Source organism: Peromyscus leucopus, chromosome 1, assembly GCF_004664715.2.
Source record: "Peromyscus leucopus breed LL Stock chromosome 1, UCI_PerLeu_2.1, whole genome shotgun sequence".
NCBI lineage: Eukaryota > Metazoa > Chordata > Mammalia > Rodentia > Cricetidae > Peromyscus > Peromyscus leucopus.
This window is the reverse complement of record NC_051063.1, coordinates 102,373,116-102,391,195: the sequence shown is the minus strand read 5'-3', so window position 1 is coordinate 102,391,195 and position 18,080 is coordinate 102,373,116. Positions and strand designations below refer to the sequence as shown.

Sequence of the window (18,080 nt, the reverse complement as noted above, 5' to 3'; positions counted from 1 at the left end):
AAACTCCCAGCTAAAACAGGACTAAAGGAGAAGTAACTTTTATGTGGAAAAGGTAATTTTCCTATAATTCAAAATCTGTGTTTTGTGAATGTAATATAAATGCACTAACATTTTAGGACCTGGTAAAACATAACTGCTGGAAGGAAATGCTTTAATAAATCTGTTTGTAAAAATGGAAATTTAAGCCTCTTATTTATAAGTATATGATCTAAACTCAGAAGCTCAAGTTGTAATTACTTCCTAAAATTCATACGAACACTTTCTTACCTGTTCCAAATCCTGTACCAAGTCCAGTTCCCAGAGTCCCAGGTGCTGGCTTACTTCCAAAAATACTATTGCCACTGTTATTTGTGCCAAAACCTAAGGAAAAAGAAGAATGAGTGGATTGTAGTTTTAAAACAATTCTCAATTTTCTTTAAAGGGGAGTTTTAACACAAAGACAACTGATCTTAAGCTTTGTATCCTTAATACTAATATTTATGAATCCCAAATTATCAGTCAATATAACTTGTTAAAAAATTCTGACACCTGCAAACAAGTCTTTACATTTACTTAACTGCTTTAATAGCATCTTCAAACCTGAAATATCAGTTCAGGACAGGGTAATACCCAACAGTAAAGCAAGGTCACATCTTGATGTCTGAGCTTTGTAAGGCTCAGAGTCAGCACACTTGCTTCAGGCTTACTTACAAACACAAAAGTTTATTCCCTCACACTTTCACTTTAAAAAATTGTCAGCAAATAAAAAGGAATAGAAAACCACCCATAAAAATCTCTATAGCAACACAAAAAACCCTATCTTGAAATACCCTCACCCCCTAATCTCTATAGCAATTTTGTTAAACTGATGGATCTGACAGTAATGTATGGCCGATTATGTGAGGTTCTTTCACAATGTCGCACTCAGTTAATTCATACAAACACTCAAAGGCTCTACTAGCTACTTTTTTTTTTTTTTGTGAAGGGGGTGCTTTTTGAAGAAGGTTTCACAGAACTCAAGCGAACCTGCAATAGCTAGGCATTAACAGTGGCTTTTATCATCTCTATCTTCCAAGTGCTGGGGTCACAGGTATGCACCACCACTACCGTCTCTATACTATCAAAAAACAAAAAACAAAAAAAACAAAAACAAAAAAAAAAAACAGGCCTAGAGAGATGAACACTGACTGTTCTTCTAGAAAACCTAGGTTCAATTCCCAGCACCCACCCACATGGTGGCTCACAAATGTCTCTAACTCCAAGATCTGACATTCTCAGAGATATACCTGCAGGCAAAACACCAGTGCATATAAAAGTAAATAAATTAAAAAAAAGAAAACTCAAAAAAAACTATATCCTATGAACAGCCTATTTTGAGTTCAACACTTTCTTCATCGATGATGAAGGGTTGAGAAAACCATTCTTTTTCACTCAGACTTGCTAATTAGAGAAAATCTTGTTAACTCCCCTTTGAAATACACAGGTATCAAAGATATCAGTATGTTATTACTATTTTCTTTTCACTGATGAGACAACAAAATTCTAGAATTCCTTTTGAAGAAATTTCAACAAAGCAAATAATGAATGTGTCATTAATCTATAATGCTAAGGAATGATCAATCAATCACTGGCCAAAAAATTCTTGGGTATTTGTTTTTCTGAGACAAAGTTTCTCCATGTAGCCCTGGCTGTCCTAGAATTCACTATGTAGACCAGGCTGGCTTTGAGCTTACACAGATCAGTCTGCCTCTACCCTACCAGTACTGGGATTAAAGGGATTGAAGGTGTGTGCCTCTGCCACCTGGTGAATTCTTGGTTTTAAGACAAATTCACTTAAAAACTATCATGAAAGCTCAGTGTGAAGGCTTGTGTTATTAGTTTGCAATCAAGCTCTTAGAAGGCTGAGTCAATTTATTACATAGCAAGACTGTCTCAAGAAGAAGAATAAGGTTGAGGAGAAAAGAAACTTCAAAGGTAAAGTGAGTTAACAGTGTCACTAGAAGAACTGTACTTTTTTATGTCAGTATCAGGCTGGTTATTACCAATGAAAAAGAACATAAAGCTAAATGAGATAAAGTCTGAAACCAAGCATATTTTGGTCATTTTAAAACCTAAGCATTTGCCGGCAGTGGTAGCACACGACTTTAATCCCAGCACTCGGGAGGCAGAGCCAGGCAGATCCCTATGAGTTGGAGGCCAGCCTGGCTACAGAGTGAGTTCCAGGAAAGGCGCAGAGAAACCCTGTCTCGAAAGAAAAAAAAAAAAAAAAAAAAAAAAAAAAAGCATTTAATCTGACTCAGCAAGAGATTCATGTGTCTATATTAAAGTTCTTCTTGAATTGTGTTAATAGCTAACCACCCCCAGACCCAGTTTTGCCCACTCAAGCACAATCAGCTTTCCTTAAAGAAAATTTAAAAAGAAAATGTTCTTAAAGATGCTCTTTCTCTTTTAACTAAAATTTAACAAGGATCATAGTCTTGTACTAGAAAACAAGCTATTCAAGGCCAACCTTAAACCCACAAGAGAGATCTAAGTGCCAACTTTACACTGTTTATACCACACATTTCCTCCATTCTCGCTGACTCTGTTACTTCAAAACAATTTTACAAAGTAAAAATAATTCAAATTCAGCATATAGCTAGTAAGGCAAGCCAGGTAAAGATGAGACCTTTCATACCGGAATCAGTGTGTATGAGTATAAATACAATCTTACTACCAAAGAAAAAAACAATACAACAACAAAAAATCCTACCATTAAGTCAGATGTAGTGGCATACATCTTTAATCCTGGAGGGAAAAAGGCCCCGAGGATTTTTTTTGAGACCAGCCTGGCCTACACAGTAAATTGCAGGACCAAACAGGACTGCATAATAAGATTCCATCTCAGCCAGGCAGTGGTGGTGCCCACCTTTAATCCCATCACTTAGAAGGCAGGGGCAGGGGGTTCCAGGCAAGACTAGTCTACAGAGACAGTTCCAGGACAGCCAGGAAACTCTGTTTTGAAAAACAACAAAACAAAACAAAACAAAAACCCCACAAAGAAACAAAAATTCTGGAAAAAAAAAATAGCATTTTGCACACATCTTCCTAGAAAAACCAACCAGTACCTAATGAAAAAGTACTCTGGAAAACAAAATGTTCAACAAATATTTGAACCTTGTCAATAAAATGAACTTTGTACACCTTACACAATGTTGAATGTCTGAAAACATAATCATGAATGGATAAAGCTGAAACATGATGCTTCTTTTAAACTGGTTTAAATATTTCTAACCTATCTAAAAAAAAATAAAGTTCCTTTTTAAAACAATTTGCTCAATCTTATTTCTATTTTCTTGATTTTTAAGTAAGAAACAGGATCTCAAAACTTTAGAATAATTTGTTGTTGCTCTTTTTGAAACAAGTCTCATTCTGTACCCCAGGATGGCCTGCTTCAATAGGTATGGTGTTACAGGCATGAGCTACTACACTCAAAACTGCCAGAATAATCGTCCAACTCAGCAAAGCTTTGACATTCAGAAAGAATCACCAATCTCCCCCTTTACACTACACTCCCATGTTTGAAACCTACCTGAATAGAATGGGTTATTTCGGACAAATGAGGTTCACATATGCTTTTTCAGTTACTGGTGAAGTAATCCAGAGAAAATGAAAACCAATTATCTATACTATGTCATGTAATGTACCATGACTTAAAGCCTTTCTTTCTGGTACCTAGCATCAGGCTATCGCTTACCTGAGAATTTTTAAACATTTCCAATCATATGAATCAGGAGAATGATGTGTGGTATAGTCAGTGTAACTTTAAGAGAGTCAAACCTGCATTTTATATGTACCAAAATTGGAAGTGTTTGTATTGGTTCCTAAAGTCAGGGTTGGTTTGTTACCGAAGAGCCCGCCACTGGTTGTACCAAATGAAGGAGCACTGGTTGTGCTGGTTCCAAAAGTTGTAAGCTTGTTATTGCCAAACAGGGTCTGAAAGGAAAATAATACAGGAAATTTAAAATAATATAAAGATACAACAGAGAAAGTAAGCAGGCTAAAGAGATGGCTCAGCGGTTAGTGTACTGAGCTCGGTTCCCAGTCCCCATCAGACGGCTACATCCACCTGTCACACCAGCTCCAGGAGGATCTGACAACTCTTCAGACACCTATACTCATGTATACACACATAATTAGAAATGACAAAATTAAAATAACAGAGGCTGGAGAGATGGCTCAATGGTTAAGAGCACTAGCTGCTCTTCCAAGTTCAGTTCCTAGAGCATGTATCAGGTGACTCAAAAACTGACTGTAATCTAGTTCCAGAAGATCCTATACTTCTGGCCCCCAAGGTACCTGATTCATATGTACATACCCACATGCCAACACACAATACACATAATTTAAAGTAACGAGAGAGAGAGAGAGAGAGAGAGAGAGAGAGAGAGAAAGGATGCAAATAAGCTACTCCATTAAGTGTGTAATGGAAGAAAAAGTTATAATTTTTATGAAAAGACAGATTAATCAGAAGATATAATAATCTGAGCAAGATTCTAAACAGAATGCTTTAACACAAAAAAATTAACACCTTAGCAAACAGTGAGTCAAAGTGAAAATAACAAGGCAATCAAATGTTTTCATTGGCCAGGTATGGTAGTATAGGCCTCTAATACCAGCATTTGGAAAACTGAGCCAGGAGGAAGTCCAGGCTTCTTTATTGGAGACAAGAGGGAGAGAAAAGTCAAGAAGGAGTGAGGAAGAAGGAGGGTGAAAAGAGAAAACACTCTGTAGTACCGGGAACTAGACCCAAGGCCTTGTGTGTGCTAAGCAAGCATTCTAATACTAAGCTACATCTTCAGCTCTTAATTTGTTTGAGGCGGTGTATTGTATAGTTCAGGCTGGCCTTGAACTCTCTATAGCCCAGGTTGGATTCAAACTTTCAATCTTCTTGTCTCAGCTATGTTTGACCAGCTTTTTATAGTGGTGGTGGTAGTACTGGGGACCAAAACTTGGGCCTTGCTCAAGCCAGTCACACATTTCTGCACCGTCATTCTTTCCCCACAAATGGTATTATAATATAAAATTTACTGCTCTTTTAAGTGCATTTCAAAACAGTAGTTCTATACTTAGACAACTTAATTCAATAAGGTAAATAACTGAGTTACATACATCTCCCATAGCATGAGAATCCCTATAATTCTAGGAACTCCAAGAGCATTTAATTTCTAAATACCATTCTAGTTTATCCCTCAAAACACAAAAAGGAAAACTAGGAGTTAAGAATTATCTGATTTGGGCTGGACACGAGGTACAAGCCTTAAATCTCAACACTTTGCAAGTAGAAGCAGGTCGATCTCTATAAGTTCGAGGCCACCCTGATCTATATATCAAGGTTCGTGCTTGCCAGAGCTACATAGTAAAATCTGTCTTTAAAAAAATATATATATATCTGAGCTGGGCCGTGGTGGCGCACGCCTTTAATCCCAGCACTTGGGAGGCAGAGGCAGGTGGATCTCCATGAGTTCGAGGCCAGCCTGGGCTACCAAGTGAGTCCCAGGAAAGGCACAAAGCTACACAGAAAAACCCTGTCTCAAAAAAAAAAAAAAAAAAAAAAAAAAAAAAAAAAAAAAAAAAAAAAAAAAAAAAAAATACACACAAAAAGACTATATTGTACATTGTACATAATAAAAACAAGCAGGCTGGGTGATAGTGGCACAAGTCTTTAATCCCAGCACTCGGGAGGCAGAGCCAGGTGGATCTCTGTGAGTTTGAGGCCAGGCTGGTCTACAGAGTGAGTCCCAGGAAAGGCGCAAAGCTACACAGAGAAACCTTGTCTTGAAAAACCAAAATCAAGCAGGGTTAAGCTGCGAGGTGGTGGCACAAGCCTTCAATCCCAGCACTCAAGAGACAGAGGCAAGTGGATCTCTAACTCTGAGGAGATTTTGGTCTACATAGTGAGTTCCAGGACAGCCAGGGCTGCGTGAAGAAACCGTCTCAGAAAAATAAAAAAGAGCAACTTTACTTCTCAATTTAAAAATTAAAACTAAACTAACCAATTATAACAGTTTTTTTTCCCTTTTTTCTTTTTTTTTCTTTTTTTTTGATTTTTCAAGACAGGGTTTCTCTATGTAACTTTGGAGTCTGTCCTGGAACTCAATTTGTAGACCTGGCTGCCTCTGCCTCCCGAGTGCTAGGATAAAGGCCTGCGCCACCACCGCCTGGCTGATACTTGGTTTTTCTTTTTAATGTGTATGGATGTTTTGCCTACATCTGTCTGTGCACCATGTGTATGCCTAATGCCTACAGAAGCCAGAAGTGAGCTGCCGAATGGGTGCTAGTAGTCATATCCAAGTCCTCTGTTGGAGCAGCCAGTGCTCTTAACTGCTGAGCCATCTCTCCAGCACTTAACAGTACTTTCAAACAGAAGTACACCACATCATCACTGAGATAAGACAATTTAGTAATTGAATAGAAAACCATGGAGCAGAGGGGACAGCTAGTAGTTACTACAGTGCTTTCCAAAAATGCATAATGCCCAGAGTTTGTTCCCAACACTTTTTGAAACTGGGCATGATGGCAAATGTTTGCAATCCTAGTACCTGGGATGCTGAAACATGAAAACTAGTAGTTTGGGGCCAACTTCTAATTAGTAGTACATGCCTGAATCCCAGGACTAAGGAAGTAGCAGCATGAGGAGTTTGGGCTTATCCTTGACTACACAGAAGTTCCAGTCAGTCTGGGCCACTTGAGACCCTGACATAAAGACCAAGAGAGGAGCTGGCAAGATGGCTCAGTGGGTAAAGGTACTTGCCACCAAACCTGATTTGAGTTTGATCCTTGGAACCCATACAGCAAGAGAGACTGGACTCCCACAAGTAACTTCATGGTTTGTTTGGTTGGTTTTGTTTGTTTTTTTTTTTTTTTTTGGTTTTCTCTGTGTAGCCCTGACTGTCCTGGAACTCACTCTCTAGACCAGGCTGTCTTTGAACTCAGAGATCCACTTGCCCTTGCTGGGATTAAAGGTGTGCACCAGCAACACTGCTAGGCTTCCACAGTGGTTTCTGAATGTCATGGTGCAGTGTGGTATAGGCATACATACAAAAAATAAGTAAAAATACAATTTTTAAAATTTTATGTAATTAAAGAAGAAAAATGAAAAAAATAAACTTATAGATATTAAATTCTTGGAAGACAATTATCTGTTTTATATATTCCTTCAACAGATTTAAACACTTCAGATTACAATCAACTGTCACCACCTACCGAACCAACTGCACCAAATCCAGTACTGGGCTGCCCAAAGAGACCTGTTCCTGTTCCAAAAGCTGTCCCAGTGCTGGTATTTGTAGCCGTCCCAAAAAGACCTCCTGGCTGTGAGGCTTGGGTTACTCCAAACAGGCCCTGGAACGGGTAATTTAGATTAAAAGGCAGTTCATAGTAGTTTAAAGTCTTAGAGAGATAAATAAAAAATTTTTAAAAAGTCACCATTGCTTATAAAAGCAAGTGTGATAAACACAAAATTCTTGCAACATTTCTTTGCACAACCTTGAAAAACAAGAATAAGGTATCCTTCCCAAAACAGCAAAGTTAAAAGTTATTAAAACTTTAGAGTCCAGGACTGTAAATTCATCCCTATAACCTAAGTCCCTGTTTCCAGAACAATGAACTGCAAATGCTGGGCATGTACTAAGGCTTTCTATGAATTCTGGTGCTCTAAGGCGTTAGGTTACATAGGAAGTTCCAGGATAATCTAAGCTATAACAAGACTATGTTATCAAAACAAACAATTAAAAAACCCACCTCATTTTCTTCTAAATGCTTTATAAACTAGACATAACTCATACTTATAATGCCATCATGTATGAGGCTGAAGCAAGTCTCAGGGAAGCCTGGACTGCACAGTGAGACCCTGGGTCATACATGAAACACAACCACAAGTTTTGTAATTCTAGGCATTTGATCTATTGAGTAAACTCTGGCTATTAATTATATAAGGGATTTAACCTCATTCTTTCGCAGATGGATAATCAGTTGTGGTACTCTTGTTGGAAAATCAGTTGTCTTTAAGCATGAGAATTCCTTTCTTTATTCTCATTTTATCCATATGCTCATTTAATTTTTGGGATTAATCTCATACAACCTAGACTGGCCTTGAACTAGATTCATAATCAATACTATCCTTGAACGCTGGATCCTCCTCCCAAACACTGAGATTATAGTATGCCCAGTTCTATAGTTCTATTCTTATAATTTCAGTAATCACTTTCTTTACTTACAATGCTTTTTTTTTTTAACATTCTCATCCACGTACACAATGTACTTTGATGATTCATACACAGTCCTTTCTCATTATCTCCCTCCAACTCCCTCTGGAATGATTAATCATCAACATCACAAGGTATATAACCTTAAGATAGCAACCTGTAGCCCACTAAGCTCTTAGTGATAAGAAAACTAAGGTCAGAAAAGATAAATGACTCATTCAACAAACTCTCAATGAGTAGAGTATGGGCTGAGACAAAATCTAGGTCTTCATTACTGAAAGATTTGTTTTCTTCCCCATCCTAAATAACCTCAGCTCTAAAGAACTGCTGCGGAGACAGCACTTAAAGGTGAACATGATTACTAGTCTCATTACTTAGCTTAACATAGAAGACCTAGAGTTAACCAAGGGCCTGTTTCCTTACCATAGTATTGGTGCTCGGCTGCCCAAGGGTACTAGTATTACCAAAGGAAAAGCCAGTATTCTGGGTGGTTGTAGCCTGGCCAAATGGTTTGCTGAAGAGACTGGTAGTTTGTTGATTCTGTTGGCCAAAGAGACCACCTGGATTTGTTCCAAATCCAGTTGTGCCTTTCAGAAAAGGAGAAATAAACAAAAAACAAATTAAAAAAAAAAAAAAACAATTGGAACTCTCAACTGAGCCAGTAAGTTAATCATCTGATCATCTATTGATATTCAAATTATTCTATATTCATTCTTTATTTAATAGCCTTCATTTTCTATCTTCAGCTAGCTCTACTTTATATTAAAACTTTCCTTTCCATAATACCTCAACTCAAGAATTCTAATAAGACTGAATGACCTTCCTTTGTAATTTCAACTTTCCTTTCTATAAGGAAAAATATTCAATCTATGTCTAAATTAATTTTGACAGAATGAGTTTTTTTTCTTCCTATCAATATATTCAGTCTCGTCTTTTATATACAGTACTGTATTCATTGAGCATAGTGGCACAGCCTTTTAATCCCAGCTCTTGGGAGGCAGAGGCAGATGAACCTCTGTGAGTTCAAGGCCAGCCTAGTCTACATAGTTCCAGGACAGAGAATTCCTGTCTCAAAAATAAATAAATAAAACGAAAGAAATAATCTGTTAAGTCAGAAATACTAAGGCTGAAAAGAATGTTAAATGTAAATTAGATAAACACAGTATTTGAGTATACATTTCTCTAGAAAGCTATGGAAACTTTGTAACTTTTGTTTGCCTTTTTACAGAGGTAAACTTGTGGCTAAGGGAGAAATCCAGGAAAGAAGAAATCTTTGGTTTGCTTTGGTTTCTGGCAGGGTGGCCTCACACTTTACTATGTTGCTAAGGATAATCTTGAATTCTTTATCTTCACCTCCAAATCCTGTAATTATAAGCATGAACGACCCAGACAAGCTACAATGTAAGCTTTGTATTGTAACTTTTGCAAAAGCAGTATTTTTATCAAGTAACTTAGCAATCACCTTAAATGCTTTCACACCCTATACTGAATCAACTCCGGTTATCTCATCAGGGTTTAGAATCTGACTGATTGATCATGTATTCCTGGGGACTGAAAACAGGGCCTTATATAATATGCTTGAGCTACACACTCAATCCCAGCCCTTTTGTTTAAGACTCTATCAATCTTTCATGTTGAAAGTACAATTTTTTGCTTTTGTTTTTCGAAACAGGATTTCTGTGTAGCCCTCACTGTCCAGGAACTTGCTCTGTAGACCAAGCTGGCCTCGAACTCAGGGCCATATGCCTCAGTCTCCAAATGCTCCAAGTGATCTCCAAGTGGGATCAAAGGTGTGCACCACCACACCCAGCATTTTTATACTAATTTTGTACTACTTTGTACTACTCTGAATATAGTAGTAATCCTCAGAATGAACCTTCACTCATTATCAAATGACTTCTCTTTCAAAATAAACCTTAATGTTTCCCAAGCAAATAAAAAGTCATGTCTTACAGGGTAAGGCACATATGCCTACATGTCCAGCGCTTGGGAGGCAGAAGCAGGAAGACTGCCATAATCTAAGGCTACTTTGGCCTATGTAGCTAGCAAGTTCCAAGCCAGCCAAGTTTACATAGCAATACTGTTATCAAAAAAGTCAAGCTCTGATCCACTCATAAAGTCCTACTAAACAGAGCCCTTATGTCCCCTAGAATTCTGGAACACTTACCTCTTAGGTAAAAACTTGAGTTTTGCTGGGCCTGGTGGCTCATGCTTATAACACAAGTATTTGGAAGGCTGAAGCAAGATTGTTTTGAATTTGAGGTCAACTTGAGTTAGAGTGAGACCCTCAAAAAAAGCCTCTAAAACCTCAGAGTTTTGAGACTCATAGCTTCAAGTTAGCAGATTTTTCCTAAAAATACAACCAGTTCTTTTACCCTTGAGTAGGTTACTACTCAAATATCACCTCTGAAATGAAGGATTCTTTAGCCATCTTCACTTTTAACTATCTCTCCCTATTCATAAATATCCCCAAATTATTTTTTCTCCACAGCTCTTGTAATGAAGTGAGTCATGATTTACATTTATTTGACCATTCTTCTTTATGATACAACAAAGTGCTTACTAGTTCCAAAGGCAGTTTTGTTCTGACCATATGAAAAGGCTGAATTAGTGGTGGAGGAGCTGAAGAGTCCTGTTGCACTGGAAGTTGCTGGAGAAGACCCAAATAAGCCAGCTGTGGTACCTGCTCCCACTTGGTTCTGTGGGCCTTTACGGTTAGCCTGATAATCCTCCAAACGAAGTTCCTGAAGGTAAGCACATTACCAAACTTAACATATGGCAAAAAAAATTCCTTAGAAGAGACTCCCCAACAATCTATTACAGAGTAACGTCACTGATGAAGTGTAATAATACTGAAGTGTCCATCTATATAAAACTCAAAGACTGGCAAAAATTGGGCAATCAAGATAGTTAATTTTGGAAGGAAAGTATTATGATGAGGGGCAGGGTTAATAAGGGCATTGGGATGTTAGCTATTCTTGTTTCTTTTCCTATTGTTTTTTCTCTATACTGTCACTTGATAAATATCTTTCCACTTAATGAAAAACTTATTAAGCCACGTACTTAGGATTTTGCATAAATTTACTAAAACGTCATGTATGCATAAACATGCATTCTCACTGCATTGTAAATATCTAACCAGAATAGAATACTAGATAGACCTGAATATGTGGAGAATATTATCTCAGCCTAAAATAAAAGTATTCATAATAATATATGATCTTGAAAAACACCTTGATTAATGTAAAGCTTTTACTCAGACCCAATTCGAACCACTTAATCTTGAAAAGAATCAAATATTTGAAAAAGCTGTGTTTATGTATCATGAAAGTATCAAGCTCATTTTCTGTACTGACCTCTAGTGACTTGCTTTCATATTCTTTCATAGCAGTAATACACTGATGCTTGGTACTGATGTTAGTGCTAACTCCAGCTTTGACCATAGTATCTGTACCCGTGGGAGGCTGCAAAGGAAGACAAAGGCACATTTCTAAGTCCAAGTTTTTTTTTTTCCTAAGTCCAACTCTTACAGACACAGTTTGTCAACCACTGAACTTTAAAATTATTCCACTTTTCCTTTTGTAACAAGATTGGGCCAAGGGCTGGATAAAGTTCAGTGGTGAATGCCTGTCTAACATTTGCAAAGGCACCCCCCCCCCACCTACTCAAAAAACACTTTTAGGAGGGCATGATGGCCTATATCTACTACCCCAGCATTCCAGAGGGAGCCGTGAATACCAAACCAACCCAGGAAGGCTACAGAGTGAGACCTTATCTCAAACAAACTAAAAGACGGAGCTGGGCACAGTAGCACAAACCTATAGTGCCAAATATTTTTGAAGTTGAAGCATGATCTTTTGAGACCAGGAATTCAAGACCCGTCTGGGCATCACAGTAAGACCCTCATGGCAAAATCAAATTGTTTTTCAAGGATGCTTGATTAAAATATAGGGTAACATTTCTGATCTTTCCCCCACATCACAGTTATCTGAACAAAAATGAACCCCATCTTCATTTTTAAAGAAAAATTTTTATTATTTTTAATTATATGTAGCTGTGTGTGCCTGAATGTAGATATGTACATGTGAGTGCAGAGGCTGGAGGCATTGTATCTCTTGGAGTTAAGAGTAATTAATAGACAGTTGTAAGTCAATAGGTAGGTATTGGGAACCCAATTCCAGTCCTCTGTAAGAATAGCAAGTACTGTTAACTACTAAGCCATCTCTCTAGCCCAGATAAATCCATCTTGGTAACAAATTTACCACAAACTTAAGTATTAGCCTCTCAACTCAAGCTATCCAATTATATGGTAAAATACAGGTAATATATTCTTACCAATGGTTTTACCCAATTTACTAAAAAAAAAAAAAAAAAAAAGTATACATATTTAAACCTTTAAAAGCAGTATCATCTGTTCTTCAATTATCTGCTTTTTATTTTTCATTCTTTTATTAATTCATTTAGAGACAGGGCCTCTATGTAGCCATGGTTGTCCTGGAACTCTATATTAACCAGGCTGGACTTGAACTCAGAGATCCACCTGCCTCTGCCTCCTGAGTGTTAGGATTAATGGTGTGAGCCACTACACCCAGTTTTATTTTTTGAGACAATGTTCTATATAGCCCACACATGCCTTTGAAGGTCATAGTTTAATCCCAAGGCCCATAGTGCACTAACCCTCCCATCCACTTTATTGTCCCATTTTTCCATTCCATCCAAGGTTTTATTCTTTGTTTGTTTGTTTGTTTTTCAAGACAGGGTTTCTCTGTGTAGCTTTTGGAGCCTGTCCTGGAACTCACTTTGTAGACCAGGCTGGCCTCAAACTGACAGAGATCCAAGGTTTTATTCTTGAATAGATGATAGACTATTCTACGTATCTTCATGAAGAAGTCTTATTTTCAGTTCTTTTTCTATGATCTGTTCATTATTCTTTATTTCTATTAATAGATGATTACCCCAGTTCTGCTTTAGAACAGAAAATACTGACAGATACTTGTAATCCTAGCACTAAAAAGGGAAAGCAAGATCACTGAGTTCAAGGCAAGTCTGAGCTATGTAGTTAGTATAAAAAGTCAGCTTGCCCGGGCGGTGGTGGCGCACGCCTTTAATCCCAGCACTCGGGAGGCAGAGGCAGCGGATCTCTGTGAGTTCGAGGCAGCCTGGTCTCCAAAGCGAGTTCCAGGAAAGGCTCCAAAGCTACACAGAGAAACCCTGTCTCGAAAAACCAAAAAAAAAAAAAATAAATAAAAAAAAAAAAAAATAAAAAGTCAGCTTGGATTACACAGCAAGACCCTGCCTCAGGAATTCTGCTTTATATGGCTACCATAATCAACACTAAATACAAACTTGACTAAAGTGAGCACAATTTTAATATACATTGTAATCTAGATGATGTTTCATACTGGAAATTAATTTCAGCTCAGTGGTAGAGTGCTTACCTACTATGCATGAGACCTTGACTTAATGCCCACCATGGCAATAAAAAAAAAGGAAAAAATTAGAATTTTTTTTTTGTTTTGAGGCAGGGTTTCTCTTGTGTAGCCCTGGACATTCTGGAACTTGTTCTGTAGACCAGGCTGGCCTCAAACTCAGATATCCACCTGCTTCTGCTTCCCAAGTGCTGGGGTTAACGGCATAGACCCCCACCCCCATCCCACAGACACTCTTAAAGCTGAAAAGAAAGCCTATATTGCCCACTGAAGGCTACATAGGGAGCTTGCCCAAATCATGCAGCCCCGAGCCTCACTCATCTTTGTCTTGTATACATAAAACCACAACCTGGTCAGCTAGCAAGAACAATTTTACCAAGAAGTAAAAACTACAGAAGCAAAAAAGCAAGGTTAGTACATTTAAGGATTTTCCTGGATCCTGGAAGTACGGAATAGATCTTTGACGGATTAGGTCTTTGTTCCCGTTTTTTGGCAAGTATTGGGATCTATGTGTTGGGTTCTAAGGTCAGAAGAGGGCCTCTAAAGTGTCGTCAATTATGCCAAGGTCCTGGGGCCTATATTACACCAGCACCAAATGGAGGTTCACAACCATCTGTTCCTGCAATTCCAAGAGATCATGATACCCTCTTCTGGCCTCCCTGGGTACTGCATGCACATAGCGAACATTCACACATGCAACAAATATTCATACACATAAAAATAAGTAAGCTTATTTTTTTTAAAAAGCCAAATTATGATATGAATTACTGGAAATAGGAGCAATCTGACAATTCATTCTACAAAGAAATACATAGGAAAAAAAAAGAAGATTCTGGAAGAAAATACGTACATTAAATTTAATAGTGGTTCCTGTAGGTGCTGCTGTAAAACTACTTGGCCCAAAGAGAGAGCCAGATGTGCTACCAAAAGGGTTAGAGGTGGTGTTTGTAGTTCCAAACAGTCCTCCACTGCTAGTACTTGTTCCAAAATCTGTCAATTGGAAAGAAAATGAGAATTAAATAGCAAACAACTTCATCTTGAACACCCTGGAAATAAGGTAGGGTGGGTAATGGCAGCAGTGCTTTCACACTGTCAAATATTATTTATTTCTCCTGAGCAAATTTATTTAGGCAATATTCCATACCAACATGCTTCCAGGCTACTACAACTCTCAAGGTAAACTAATCCAAACCCATAAATTAGCTACATGTGCAGGTAGTTCTTAGATATAACAGACAAGACTAAAAAGAAACATTTAACTGTGTATTTTATTCCCTTTCTCTTTTTTTTACTAAGCAAGAATGAATGCTGAATAAAATTGTCCTTCTGAGAACACCTCATCATAACAGACATCACAACACAAAAATATCCTGTTTTTTTATTTAGGTATAATATTTCATGTACCCATACATTATGAGAATATTTTGAACATGTAAATGGTCCTACTGAAGCATTAAACATAGACAGGTTAGCATAAAATGTGACTATCCCTAAAAAAAATGTAAAATCAGAGGGCATTGTTGGTTATTTTATAGAAATTAACTCAGAAGCAGGACTGTAATCCAAGCACTTGGGAGGCTATATCAGGAATGCTTTCAGTTCAACACTAGTTTGGGCTAGCTTCACAGTGAGTTCCAGACTAGCCCAGGCTACACAGTGAGATACTTGTCTCAAAATCTAAAAAGAAACTAATATAGAAATAGCAGACTCTACCTAGCAGGGCATAGTGGCCCATGCCTTTAACCTCAGAAGGGAAGCAGAGACAGGTAGATCTCTGAGGCCAGTTTTGTCTACATGGTGAGTTCCAGGTCAGCTAGAAGTACTTTGTGAAAACCTGTCTCAAAAAGGGGAAAAGAAAAGAAATAAAGAAATTAAAGACTATCTTTCTTTTTTCATAATGATTTATTTATTTATATCTTATGTCTACTGATGTTCTGCCTGTATGTATGTCTGGGTAAGAATGCTGGCTCCACTAGAACTGGAGTACAGACAGTTGTGAGCTGCCATGTGGATGCTGGCAATTGAACTTGGGTCCTCTGTAAGAGCAGCCAGTGCTCCTTCTACAGCCCCCAGACTATCTTTCTTAAAATATGGGAAGTCCTCAAGGGGGGGGCGTGGGCACGCGAGCGCACGCCGCGCGCACACACACACACACACACACACACACACACACACACACACACACACACACACACCACCTCCCACCCCGCGCATACTTTTAATCCCAGCACTTGGGAGGCAGAAGCAGGTGGATCTCTGTGAGTTTGAGGCCAGCCTGGGCTACAGAGTGAGTTCCAGGAAAGATGCAAAGCTATACAGAGAAATCCTGTCTCTAAAAACCAAAGAGACATCACACAGTGGCAGAAATGTCAGTAAACAAGAAAAATCTACCTGTCAATGTTTAACTTAAGTGATATGCTAATAACCATTATGAGCGTGTGATTGCTCATTAGCAAATTATCATTTCTAACAAACTCTAACCTTAATATATAGTTTAAAGTTAGTAGGAATATCACTTAAAAATTTTTTTTTTTTTTGGAGACAGGGTTTCTCTGTGTAGCTTTGGTTTGGTGCCTTTCCTGGAACTCACTCTGTAGCCCAGGCTGGCCTCTGCCTCCTGAGTACTGGGATTAAAGGTGTGCACCACCACTGCCTGGCTTTTAAAAAAAAAAAAAATTGGGGGGGGGGAGCGGATATCACTTTTGAATTAGCACCCTAAGATTGCATTTTATAGGGCATGTTTAAATATTTCAACATCCTACCAGAAATGGTGGCACAAACCTGTATATAATATCGACAATTGGGGGGGTAGAGTCAAGAGTTTGAGGCCACCCTGGGATACATGAGACTTTGTCTCACTTAGACACACCAAAAAACATTTTTTTTTCCCAACATCCCCACAATTTTGCCTTTCAAAAAATACTGTTGGTTGGTTAGCCACTTATATTACTGTGCTCTTGTACCATAAATAGCATCACCTCATAGGGCACATTTAGTGGTTGTCTTAAAGTACTATGTAAAGAAGCAGTTACTAGCCACACAAATTTAAAGGGTTAAAAATTAAAAACCTCTGCCATGAGCAAGGAATGGAGGGGAGTAATCAAAGCATACACAGTACTTCTCGTTCCAGGTGCTCTAGTCCTTCACTGTAAATGTGAGACACAGGTAAGGAGAGAGTTGTCTTTGCAGTACAACACTACTGACTGACTTGAACACATCCTTCTTGACATCCTGTCAGCATAACTCCAACAATACTACTCTGACCTGGTTTGTCATCCTATGTCTGGGTATTCTGCATCAGGCATCTGTCTCTGTCTCTTTTTTTTTTTTTTTTTTTTTTTGAGACAAGGTTTCTGTGTAACCCTGGCTCCTGGAACTCACTTTGTAGACCAGTATGACCTTGAACTCTTGAGATTCTCTGTCAGGCATCTCTTCCTCTCTGCATCTATTACAAATACTACTCCTTCAAGCCCCCATTCTTTAAGAGATATATTTACTGCCCTCTTTCTGGCCTACAAAACTCAATACATTTTCAGATTCTATTTCCTGGTTTTGACCACTTGGTGGGAAAGGAGGTAGTGAGCACAGAGCAAAGAAGAGAGAACACATTCAACAAACAAATCAAATACTAAACTATTAGAAGTACAAAGAATGGTGTTCTACTTACTCCCAAAGCCAGTTGGTTTATTTTGTGCAAATGCATTGTTCTGAGATGAGAAAAGACTCGTTCCTGTACTTGCAGTTCCAAACAAACTATTTGATGTTCCTGTCGATGTACCAAACCCAAAACCAGTGCTTGTGGAGGTTGCTGGCTGGCTAAATGAATTGGTACCAAATAATCCTCCTAAAGACATGGAAGGGGAAAAAAAAGTTCATGCAGTAAATTGTAGTTACCAAGTAAAGTTCTATTCCAGCTACATATAAACCAGATGTATTCCAAACAAAATCTCTTACCTGGTTTGGTCTGTGAGTTTCCAAATAAGCCTCCAGTATTGTTGCTAGAACCAAATGCAGATGTTCCAAATGCTCCTCCACTAGTAGTACCAAAGCCAGTATCTGAAACAGCAAAATCCAGGGTCTGTGAGTAAAACAGTTTTAAACATTTCTTTGTTTTATTTTGTTCTGGTTTGGTTTTTTTGAGACAGGGTTTCTCTGTGTAGTCTTGGCTGTCCTAGAACTCACTCTGTAGACCAGTCCAGCCTCAAACTCACAAGATCCTCTTAACTCTAACTCCCGTGTGCTGGGATTAAAGGCCTGTACCACCACTGCCCAGCTACATTTCTTAACACTGCATTAAGTAGGACCACTAATACAGTTTGAAGCCTTTCTCAAATTCCCATCAAAATTCTTACAAGACAGAAATCAAGCCAAGGTATTTTACTCATTGTCTCCAGAAGACTATGAACTTGAAGTCAAAAGGTGTGAC

General features: G+C 38.3%; 1 protein-coding gene across 1 annotated transcript in view; it reads right to left on the bottom strand.

Moving 5' to 3' along the window:
- Positions 1 to 18,080, bottom strand: part of Nup98 (nucleoporin 98 and 96 precursor) — a 98,689-nt gene that overhangs the window by 68,656 nt on the left and 11,953 nt on the right. The window contains 9 exon segments of the mRNA XM_028889159.2: positions 268 to 360; positions 3,867 to 3,954; positions 7,225 to 7,362; positions 8,649 to 8,812; positions 10,789 to 10,969; positions 11,582 to 11,689; positions 14,505 to 14,644; positions 17,322 to 17,498; positions 17,609 to 17,710. Coding sequence (XP_028744992.1) covers positions 268 to 360; positions 3,867 to 3,954; positions 7,225 to 7,362; positions 8,649 to 8,812; positions 10,789 to 10,969; positions 11,582 to 11,689; positions 14,505 to 14,644; positions 17,322 to 17,498; positions 17,609 to 17,710 — 1,191 coding nt within the window.